This window comes from Cryptotermes secundus, unplaced genomic scaffold (assembly GCF_002891405.2).
Source record: "Cryptotermes secundus unplaced genomic scaffold, Csec_1.0 scaffold43, whole genome shotgun sequence".
Classification (NCBI taxonomy): domain Eukaryota; kingdom Metazoa; phylum Arthropoda; class Insecta; order Blattodea; family Kalotermitidae; genus Cryptotermes; species Cryptotermes secundus.
The window spans coordinates 1185370-1197657 of NW_019723298.1; the positions used below are offsets into that span (position 1 = coordinate 1185370).

At 39.0% G+C, this 12288-nt stretch overlaps 1 protein-coding gene across 9 annotated transcripts in view; it reads left to right on the forward strand.

Annotated features, from left to right (window-relative positions):
* Positions 1 to 12288, forward strand: part of LOC111861617 (tropomodulin) — a 154399-nt gene that overhangs the window by 98891 nt on the left and 43220 nt on the right. For 8 of the 9 annotated variants that reach the window (XR_002842277.2, XM_023846323.2, XM_023846329.2 and 5 more), the window contains exons 2-3: positions 7748 to 7900; positions 10599 to 10766. Coding sequence is in view for 8 of the 9 variants with exons in the window: in XM_023846323.2 (XP_023702091.1) it covers positions 7748 to 7900; positions 10599 to 10766 (321 nt within the window). In the remaining variant the exon portion in view is untranslated. Of the gene's footprint in view, positions 1 to 7037; positions 7151 to 7747; positions 7901 to 10598; positions 10767 to 12288 lie in introns of those variants that run through there. The other variant, XM_023846330.2, reaches the window with a different exon arrangement.

Below are 12288 nucleotides of genomic sequence, written 5' to 3' on the forward strand. Positions count from 1 at the left end.
TGCCAATTTTCATTTCACCAAATTCTCCATCATCATAATCACATGCAATAGGCCAATCAGTGGCCGCTTTGCCGAGTGGACCTACTTGGACTCCACCCCCTGCTAAACGAATTAAAAAAAACTATGTCCACTTATATTTCAAATGCTGCTTCCGATTTTACTTTCTTCTACTGATCCTGATGTTAATGCACGTGAAACACAACTCCGTTGTTGCAGACCTACTAAAAAAAAAAAAGGAGAGAACAAACTTGAGTCCGCAAGCGAACTATACCGACCGAGCGACCGCCGTTTGTCGGCGCAGTTAGTGCCAGCTTTAACGGATAGAGAGTGTCGCGTGGTCAGCGCAAAGAATCCCCACAACCATTAATTTCGGATTTCTAGACCGGAGCCACTATTTCCTTGAAATAGCTCCTCAATCATCCTCATGAGACTGAGTGGAACCCGTTCCAGACCCACTACTTCTCAGAAAATCTGATAGTGCAGGGAATCGAACCCGGGACCTCCGGATCTGTAGTCAGGAACTCTGACCACTAGACCACAGAGGCGGTCGCAAAACTACTCACACTATAGAAATCACGCTACGTTTTTGTTTGTATTTCGTTAACTATCTATTCTGCTGATAAATGTTTCGCGCAACGGTCCTTGTATTAACACTGAAAGACGTTTGTATTTTATGTCGTGTATCGATACGCTTATGATGAATCGTATTTGAGAAAATTAATAAAAGTTTTATTTGCGCCCGAAGTAACGCACGGTTAATGCTTGGCTGATGTGTATCAAAATTAAATTCGCCCAATTCTCGCTTGAGGCCATCAACATTGGATTTAATTGAAATTCGTTCAGTAGTTGCGAACATAAAACATGCTGACAGACGGACCTGCACTAGGACTGTCTCGTATGTATGGACTTTGTGTATAGGATGCATAATAATTAGGGACCGGATTTTTATGCCCTAATAATTCCTTAAATATGTATGCATTTATGCATGAAAAGCTTCCGAAATATGCACTAAAATATGCACATAACAATTTATACAAAGTATTAAAATTGATTTTCCATTATTTTAAGACCAACAAATCAATATTTAAGTTCATTTTATGTAATCACTGAATGATTCACTTGCAATAAAAACTATACTTAAATACAAATCATGCAACAAAGCCAACATATTTCTTTACAAATTTAAAAAAAAATGGTACATTTAACTCTCCGAATTTTCAACCTCTTTTCTGTTGCAGTTCACAATTACTAAATGTTTTAGGTTTTCCATAGTTAGTCGCCTCCTATTGTCTCGAAAGATGTCCTTATAGCGGGAAAAACTTCTTTCCACCTCACAGGAACTTAAGGGCGCATGTACAAAAGCTGCTATTTGCTCCACTGTTAGTTATTTTTTTGTCCATGATATGTATGCCGTGTCCGTCTTGTAGTGCACTCAATTTCACCTGTTATTTCACAACATGTTTCGGAGTATACACGGATTATAAGAGGAACGACTCCCATAGTGGAGGAACCATGCGCGGCTTTGAATTGGGGACTATAAGACGAATATCTTAACAAGATTTTAGTGTATAAAAANTAAAACTTCTTCAATTTCACGAATTTGTTCATATCCTGGATTTTTTTAAATAATGCTGTGTACTTTTTCATTTACTACTTCACCAATTCATCCAGGAACCGAATTCAATTTGGAAACAGTGGTTTTGAACACACTTAACGACTGATACAAAGTAGTATTGCTATTGCTTGCCTCCAGTGAAGAAATGGCGGATGGAAGATGAAAGAGGTGAGCAGTTATATACTCGTAGGAAAGATTAGTTTATAGTTCTGCGTTTTTTTAGTTCATCTTGGGAAATTTGAATTGATGCTACACTTTTGGGATCAAATGTATTCACGACATTCCTAACTGTTTCTAAATGTTCGGTATAATAACTCGCTGCACACAGCCACGTGCCCCGGCGCGGTAAAATTGGTTCTGGCGGAAGTGGAACGCTGGGTGCTACTGCTTCAAAGACTTCTTTTCTCTATGGCGCTTTAAGAAATGCCTTCTTCACAGAAGATACCAACTTGTCAAGAAGCGGAAAATTTGCACGATTTGTTTAAGGTCTAAAGCGTGCACTGTCTTCGCTCGCTCAGAAGCCGGGATCGTGGGTTCGAATCCCACTCAGGTCATGGATGTTTAGTTTGTATGTGTGCGTTTTTCTGTGTTTGTGTACAAGTAGAGGCCTTGCGACGAGCTGATCACCCGCCCAAGGAGTCCCACCGAACGTCTAAGATCTAAAAAAAAACGAAGTGAATGGAGAAGTTCATGGAGGTAGGCCTAGGCCCACTGGGGCTGTAGTGCCAAGGAAAAAAAAATGGAGAATGCAATTCGCTACAGATATATAGGAATTTCCTATTATTCTTTGGTTTGCTGGGCATGTGTCAGAAGCAGAGTAATAACTCATTCGAACAGAGTCCTCTTGAAAAAATTAATAATCATTTAGCTAATTAAGAAATACTCCATGATAATGGTCTTCTGGGATGCGACGCTGTATGATTTGGCAGAGGGGACCGTCGTGTCGGAGGAAACTGCCGTATCCATCTTCGAGGAAGAGGAATCGCTTTTGTACCCCGAAGATGGAGGTAGCAGGTTCCTCAGGTATCCATCTACCATACTACACGCAGTCGCACCTCGGCAGTCAATAATCTTGGCTCTTACGACAGTGAGAACGACAAATCTGGCCGGAAATTATCTACGTTTTATGATGCGTTTGGCTTGAAGCAGTTTTCTTCTCCTGTGAACAAATTAGAATTGTTTCTTTGTTGTAAGTATATTAATGAAAGCATTTATTTTGATTTAACAAATGACTAAAAACATCTTTCAAATAATTCCCAAACATGTGTTTACATGAGGTTTTTAACCGTTTAATTGGCTTATCTCATCATTTTCTGTGCTGCTAGGTTTATGGCTGATTATATGAAGTATGTAGTTGTTAATACCTATCCTATTCGGACCTAACCTCTTTCGATAAGATGTGCTCCAATTCATGTTAATGGCAATAAAGTATCTGTGTTTCTCGCACTTTTGAATTATATGTTCATTTGATTCAGGATAGCGATCAGAGGGACCATATCCAACCAGAGTGACATTTTCTGTTGTACGAGTATATGGCGCGAGCTGGGATAGCGTAGTCAGTATGGTCAGCATAGCGACTAGCTTCGGGCTGGACGAGAGGTCGGGGTTCGAGTTCCGGTAGGGTCAAAAATTTTCTCTTCTTCACGTCGTCCAGACCGGGTCTGGGGTCCACCCCACCTCCTATCCAATGGGAACCGGGGGGGGGGGGGGTGTAAATCGGCCGGGGCGATAAGCTGCCACTCACCTTAAACTAGTATTGATGTCAAGAAAATGTGGATCTATACACCCACTCCCCCATACGCCTTCATGATGTATTGCTTAATTAGCTAAGCACAGGGATAACTTTTATGAGTATAAGGTATGCATCTCTTCGTTCCACTCCCAGTTAATTAAGATCTAAATAAGATCTAAAATTTTGTGACGATAGTACATTAATACAAATATTATGTTTCTGGACATTATCCGTCGTCCTGTCTTTATCTAAAACAACGTCCTGTTTATATTTTTATTTTCCGGAGATAGGGAATAGATCTATCAATTGGCCCCAATCGAGTAGGTTTTACCTGAAGATGGAGACAGAATTCAGTCTCCGAAACGTTGTGTTTTAGAAAATAAACAGGACGGTGTGTTTAGATAAAAACAGGACGACGGATATAATCCAGATACATAATATTCGTACAAATTAGGATGTGTTTTGCATTAATAAACTAATTCGGCATTCTATGTATTTATTTTAATAAATAGAAGAAAAATTACACAGGCAAATGAAAAATATCGCTGGTTGGATATTCCACTGATCGCTGTCCTGAGCCAAAGGAATCTAGTTCACATTGTTACACCAATTTTATGTAACTTTTAGTTTATTAAGCTCTTTTCTTCAGTGTAGTTTTTTCTGTACTCCTTCCTTTAACACTGCACCCCCTCTCCGTGACTTTCGCCCTGATATGATCGCTCTAACAATATTTGGGTTTGAATCCCACTCGAGACATTTATATATGTGTGCGTTTATTCTGTATTTATGTTGTTCTGTGAATACGTAACGGCCTTGCGACGGACTGATCCCCCATCCAAGGGGTCCTACCGACTGTGTGCAGAAACTGAAAGAGCGGCCAAGGCCCAAAGGGCTGTACAGGCTGTAGGACCTGTCATTATGATAGGAGAATAATTGGTGCGCATACTGACGTCAGCAAGTTTGCTGCGCATGACAGTTTTCGTCAGAAGGATTGCAACGCAAGAGGCCTACATAAGATGTCAACAGAGCCTGAAGATTTGTCATATGCTCCTATTTATTGTAATTCAAATCCATTAAAAGATTTATATTATTGATTTATGCAATCAAGAATGTATACATTTTTTAGAAAAAATCATCTTGGGACGATGACAGAATATGAAGCCGGGAAGGAAGCAAATGCGGCATTCTGAAATAAATATTCTGCCGTGGCATTTTCATACATGTTCATCAGTCCATTTGCTGTATGCAGGCGACTAATATGCGTGGCCGAGGCGGAAGAATAAGGGGAAAGCTCTGGGTCGGATTTACAGTTGAGGTAAAAACTATCCCTGTAACAAGCCGTGAAGGCACATACGGTTGTGAGACGTCGAGGCTCCCACATTATCCAGACAGTCGGCTCACAGAGGGGGTAGGGTTGCCACCGCGACGCGCCGGCCGCCTTTTACACCCAGGACGATTCCTGGTACTCATTTCTGTTGCAAGCTGAGTCGACCCCAAGGCCATAGTGCGGATAAATTAGGTAAATTTGAAAAAAAAAAAATCCATCTCATCTGGACTCGAACCCGCGACCTTCCGCCTTGTAGCATAGTGCCTCAACCAACTACGCTATCGCGTGTCCCTTTAGAGTTGTGCGGGGGGGGATCAGAATTTGGAAGCCTATATCAGCAACAACAAATTTTGTGTGTTACTTTTTTCTTATTCGTTATTATAACTAAAATGAACAATAAATTTTCGTGATTTTAGAAAATAATATTTCTGGATAAAACCTGTGGATTCTATTTATGTTGTGTGGAGGCCCGGGGCGATCACCCCGGCAGTTTCCTCTTAAATCCGGCCCCGAGGGAAGCTGGACCGAGAGCTCTGCTATCCCCAATGCAAAGACAAGTAGCGAGTGCCAGAGTAACTGAATATGTTGGAAAATATTTACCACGAAGTACAATGAATTTTTCCATTTAATATCACAATTAGTAATCCGGCCACTCCACTGCGGCTATATGTGATGAAATATTTAAATTTCTACGAAATTCTTCAGACATCTTTGGCGGTAAGAGTAATCATTCGAAACATCTTCACTTGCACTTGAAAGTGATCACTGCACTGTCATTCCTAGTTCCTATTGAAATTTCGACCAGAATATAGTATCAATTTAGGAATAACTAGCGATGCCGTATAGAAACAAATGTTGGAAATAATTCTCAGAATTACTGGGTATTTGGACCACAAGATGAACCAAAACTCAGTAATTTTGAGTGTTATACATCATTGTCAGAACGCTTTAGAATCTATTTGGAATTAACATGTTTCTCGGCTACTCACATCAGCTGCAGAAATCAGTAGGAGGTGAACTTGTGGTTCGTTGAATATGATGCAGTCGTTCAGTGCTTTCCGATATGAAGATTCATCTGTTCTTTCTGATTACCATTACCATGGCAGCGCCATAACTCAAGCGGTTAGTCGCTGGCTTCCCACCGCGGCGGCCCGGGTTCGAACTCGTGTCTGGTCAAGTTGGATTTGTGGTGGACAAAGTGGCGCTGGGGCAGATTTTCTCCGAGTATTTCGGTTTCCCATGCCAATCTTCATTCCACCAAATTCTCCATCATCATAATCACACGGGGCAGGTACAATAGGCCAATCAGTGGCCGCCGTGCTTCGTGGAACCAGCTGGACTCCACCCCCCACTATCCGAATTAAAAATTAATTACCATTACCATGCTTGCAGTTTGGAGAACACGTATTTTCTAATTTAGTTTCGTTGTTGTTTTAAAAACAATTAATAGTAAGAACGTCATGTTCCGACCTGACTCCCATCAATTTATGGACTAGGATAAAAATTTTCTGGAAAACAGGGACCCATAGTGAAATTTATTGAGGATAGAATAGCGTCTTCTCTTTTAAGAGTGGAGCATTTAACGAGCTTATAGAAATGATAAGTGCAGAGCTTTCATCGGTAAACTTCAAAAGAAAAGGTCACTTCGGATACGCAAAAGAAGATTAGTAGCATAATATTAAAACGGATCTTGAAGGTGTGTAATCGTTTCATCTGTCTTATGATTCTGTGTAATGGCATTTTTCTAGATTCCATAAAAGCTAGGAATCTCGTGACTGGATGGATAACAATCAAATGCCCAATAAGAATCCGGTACTAAGGAGTCTGTGTCTCATGTTTAGTTGTAATCTTTTATTATGTGTGATTCTGTAAATTAAGTACTAACATAATTTATGTCCTACATAAAGACCTTCTACAAGTGATAGGACAGTTCAATTTGATTAAAAATAAAAATTCCAATAACAACGACGACCTCTGTTGCCAAATTTGATTCCAGATCCTGTACATGGCTTGGGAGAAGAAAAGCACGAACGATTTGACTAGCACGACTCTTCGATGTGTGTTCATTAGTGCAAAGAATGTATGTCAACGAATAAAAAAAAGTGAAAGGACTGTTGGATTTCACTTTGTACATTATACTCGGATTTACGGATACCATAGGCTATTGATACATTTTAAGCGTTGCATGAAAATAGCTGACAGTAACGTTGTAAGTACGGTTTCAATAAATATGCGCTTTTGGAGTCACAGAGAATGAAAATGGCTGTAACATGTTTGTCGACATATCGAAGTTTACGTCATTATGACCAAATATGGCGTCAAAGATTACTTCCCACTAGTTGATATCTAGTGATACTCTCTCGTCGAGTGCGAAACGTTGAAGGCGTTGAAGGGGGAGAGGATGATGTGTTGCTGAATGTAAAAATCTCTTGGTGTTACGTAGTGTAGGGCGCAGGTGTGCCAAATATATTTAAGCGTAAGTAAAGTATATTGACTAGTGATACATCCTGCCGGTGATTATTAGGACTTAAAAGTGGTGCCAATATGTCATCGATAGGAATTTGTGCGCTTGAAATGATATAAATGGTATCAATTGCAGCACCTGGTTTTTGACAATGGTGTTTCATCGATCGTGACCCACTAATTTATGCCATAGGGTGTTGGCTTCCTCATTCTTCGTTGATTATGAGTGTTTAAAGAGCCATCTCTGTATTGGTTAAATGACAGTTACGGTTGGGCGTACAAATTCACGCGGAGATATTAAGCCCCAAATAGTTTTGTTACTTTATAGGAAGACTAGGCGAAGTCTTCGTTGACCCTGTTCAAGACAGTGATTTAGGTTTTGAGGTTGTCGGAGAAATTAGTGTATTCTTTTGTGGCAGTTCATTCCCACACTCTAGAAGTGTACTCGCAAATTATGGCTAAGAGAGGAAGGCATTTATGGTCTTAAGTAGAATGAAATGTCATCCTTGCGCCAAATTTTGCGTGTTAGTGTGGAGAGAACAGAGGATAACACAGAAAGAGTCCAGAGGCATCAGTTGAAATTCTGAGAAAGATTATTTATATATTTCAGACTTCGTCGACTACGACGACAACCACAATGACAACAAACCAGAAACTATATGGAAAGGACCTGAGTGCTTACGATGATGTGGATGTTGATACGTTATTGTCCCAGCTGTCCCCAGAGGAAATAAACATTCTTGCCAAGGAAGTGGATCCAGATGTGAGTACACAGAATCGTTTCATAATAGATGTTTGAGTATAAGATCAGGTAGCAATTAATAAATCTGCTACAATGAATTTAATTACAAAACCAAAACACAGTGACTGTGCCATGTGATGTATAGCACTTTAGGTTATGTTATGCTAGGTTTCTTTGAGTTTTCCTCTTTTTACTATTTAGCGTTCTAGTTCTTAGCACAGTTGATTTGTGTACAGATTGGTCATCAGTTTTCCCATTTTCGTCAACAAACGTGTAGAGTTTAAGTTCCAGATTTGTTTGCGAGTCATTTCCTTATAAAATGTTAAAGGCTCATATACATAATGTTTAATACTGTAATTTCTGTCAGCAAGAAAACACACCACGTCTTTATTTCAAATATCATTCAGTTAGTGAATAGGATGTCAGGAAGACAACCTATGTTTATTCTAAAAGCCAAGCAGAATTCAAGAGTGTACTGTGAAAATAACTGAGGCGTTGAATGCTGAGGAAGTGATACAGATAGATACCAACATACTACAGTGGTTAAGATGAAGTTAGTGAATACCTGTGTTAGAGGCACATGGCACTGTGCCATGAAGAGATATTTCAAAGTACAACTGCAATTTCTTGGTCACAGATGAAGAAAAGCTTAGATATGTTAATTAAGAATAGGTGTTTTAATAGTCTGTTCAGACTGTTCTTTCTTATGGTAATGGTTATTGCCTTAATAGTAACAACAGTATTGTCACTAATGATACTACTTGTAATACTGATGGCCAGGATATGGCATCAGTTGGTTGTTTGCAGAAACAAAGATTAATAACCATGTCTAGAGAGCTCATCAGAATTGAATCTACACTGGGCATGCCTGTTGTATATCTTTCACACTTTTAGACTTCACTTTCAGTCAAAACACAAGACTTATTGAACAGCATTTAGAGCCTTACGGTAACATGTTTCAGTGCGAGTTGCCTCATACTCAGGCCGTCATTTTACTTATCTAAGATTCTCTAAAACTGCCAAGATGTATCATATTTTCACCTGCACATATAGCTCATTTTGAGAAGCTATGCTGGATAGAGCCATTATTTTATATTAGTTTTATTTTTGTTCCTGGCCCTTAAAAATTAATGTGTTTACAGGATATTGCTACTGTCATGAAATGATTCACACATTTTATTAGCCCTTATATACTGGTATATACTGTATATGTTAGAGAATATATTCCATATGTAATCTAGATAAAATTATATTAGGTAGTAAGGTTACATCTCATTTTTTGTTGTATAGTATCATTTATTCTTTCCATACTGTGTTCTGTCTGCATTAATTTTGTTGATGGTGTTACAGGAACTAGGCCTTCTAGAGCAGCTGACAAACTCATATGAAGGGGTGTTACTATTTTAATTGTATTGTGGACTAAGTACATGTCACTTCTCCCTTTGGATACCAGTAAATAGCATGCTTTCCCTGTGGTGCCAGTGACTGAGCGTTAATGAGTACATTAAAAGGCAGAAAATATTGGGATGCTTTGTAGTAACAATTTTTTTAATGTCTCATATATTTTGATGCGTTGAACAACATAATTGTCTCTTTGACTTTAAAACTGGGTAAATTCTATTACATTGTATGTAGAATACAGAGCAATTAAAATTGCTGGGAAAGATTCCAAGAACATTAATAAAACCCACATCATTACTGTGAAACACAGTTTATTTTAATGGGCCTCCTGCTAAATAGTTCTGTGCTCTTTGAGATGGGAACTAAGGATAGAATTTTTTGAGGTACATGTTCTTTGGACCATATGTTTTCACATACTTATCATCAGTCACTGTAATAGATAGGTCCTTCTTGCGTCCTGTTCAGAAAACATTCTTGTAGTAAAGATTTTGACATTATATATTGATACCAGTTTCATTTTTATTTAATCTGTTCCTTTCACCCTTGTTTCACTTGACTGACAATTACATTTAATGCCTTTATTTTTATATTTCATTATTTGTATATTTATTTAATTGAGTAGATTTAGAGCAGAACTTGAAATGTATATTTGCTGATATTCCGGTGAGGTCATGAGCATTCTGAACTTGATTACACTTAATAGTCTAGGAATAAGGGATTTAAAATCATCCAGCACTATGGAGCCAGTGGATGAATTTTGAACTGGAGATGGAAGGGGTGGCATTTTGTTCTTCAGGAATATGGAATTTCATCTGGCTCAGTGGGGCTGGCAGTTGTATTTAAATGTGGCAATAATGGCATAAGTGTTGAAAAACTCTAACCAGGTGTACCATGTGCACATTCTGTTACAATAATGCAACACATGGCCAGAAAAGTTTAGGCATCTCACATCATGATTGCATATGGGAGAGTGAAAGGAAAGCTCCACATATTCTTTACCTTGGCATTTGATGGAAGTAAGTGGTCACCCTCACCCCCAGTGTAAGAACCATGCTGCCTATGCCTGTTAGCCAATGATTGGAAGGCTGAGTGGGCCCCAGAGCTGGTCTGAACATAGTGGCAAAGATAGAAATTTTTACCAGTTTGGAAGTAAAAGTCTGTTTATCCAGACCATAGCCAGTCAATTTAGTGACTGAGCTATCCTGACCTCTAAGAATAACGAAGGCCATTGAGAATTAATGACCGCAAATGTTGATAGTCTCTTTACACAATTATGATATAGATTCACAATTAATAATGCTGACTTGATGCATCACAGGATAACCTTCTGCCGCCATCACAGAGATGTAGCTATGCATGTGACAAGGATCCCACTGGCCCACTGAATCGGAAGAAACTGATTGAGCACATCAACAAACAGGCTCTGGAAACACCAGATAAGCCAGAACTGAAACCATATGTTCCAGGCACTATCAGAGGGAAGAAGGTGAGCGTCATTCTCTGTGACATAATGGATCAGTAGAGATTTCGTTGTTTTCAGAATCATTGGTTGATTAATGTATGAGTATGTAAGAGAAACTTAAAATATTATGTGTTGTTAATGAAGTTGAGTGTGAGCCCAATTTGTCACCTTGCACATGTCCATTTAGTATTGTAATCCATGTGACACCAGACAGAGTCTCAGCTGTAGCTCTGATTCTTTTGTTTAAAAAAATCCAAATTAGCAATATCCACTCTCAACATTACTCATTTGACATAGGTAAAAGTATGAGGGTAGTGTCCGGGAATGGGGATTCCTGAAGGTGTGAAGTTCTTCCATATGATCTATCTTCGCAGAAAATATTCATTTAGATGTTCATAAACACCCTCTCTGTGTTTTAATTTTATGTCCTTACCATTATATTCCATGCAAAATGTATTTATTTTTAGTTGAATACAAGTTGTTATAACTCTGTAACTGTGCATTATGCTATATATACTATAGTAGTGCATATATACTATATGTACACTACTAATTATACACCCCTGAAGATGAATGATTATTTTCAAAACATATCAGGTAATTCGAGTATGTGAAGACTCATAATGTATAGTTTTAATAAATTGTATTAAATGGTTGAAAATAAATGGTTTGGAATCTTTGTACATATTGAACTGTACATGTTATCAGTAGGGCCCAGATTTTTTGAAAATGCATATGCGCATATGCAAATGCATATTTTGAGGGTTTTTGGTTGTTATTGCATATTCTAAACGTAAGAGCATATTTCTGCATATATGTGTGAAATTAAGGATGAGACAACCGATTTATGTGGCCGATACATAGCAAATTTTGTAGTTGTTAAGCTACAGCCAGACGAACTCAGCAAACCTCATCTTCTTGCTTGCAAAGTACTAGAGAAAACCAACCATAGCACAATGGCAAGATTTGTAAATTATTCTCTGTGACTACTATGGCCATCTGAAATTGAGAATAATTGTTGTAAGGTGTGTAGCCATCCGCCGAAGTACAGCTGCCACAACTGCCGCTCGAGCTTGAGTTCTTAATCACAGGATACGGGTGCTTCGGAGATGGGAGTGGAACACACGTCGGGGTAAATAAATCCGGGATCTCCAGAACATTGAATATCGTACTTTTAATTTAAAATTCAATTCAGCTGTTAATCTTTGCATAGTCCTTCAAGTTAGCCGCTCCGTCCGCCCTACTCGCTACCCTACAGTTAAACACGTATTTCTTCTATATCTACCATTCAACTACTGTCCTCCTCCGCTCCCTATAACCGACTGCCCTCTCTTTACCAGTCCCCCAGTTGGCCTAAAAAACGAAAAAATAGAAACATAAAAAGAGAAAGCCAAGGGTCGAGCCCGGCATCTGACCTACATTCATATTTTTCGAGAAGCCCATAACTTTTTTAGGTCTTCAAGGCACGCAAGACCCTTCCTGGCCGGTCTCACACACGGTCAGTTCATGGGTTTATGGTACTCGGAGTAAACCGGCGACGTTAGGA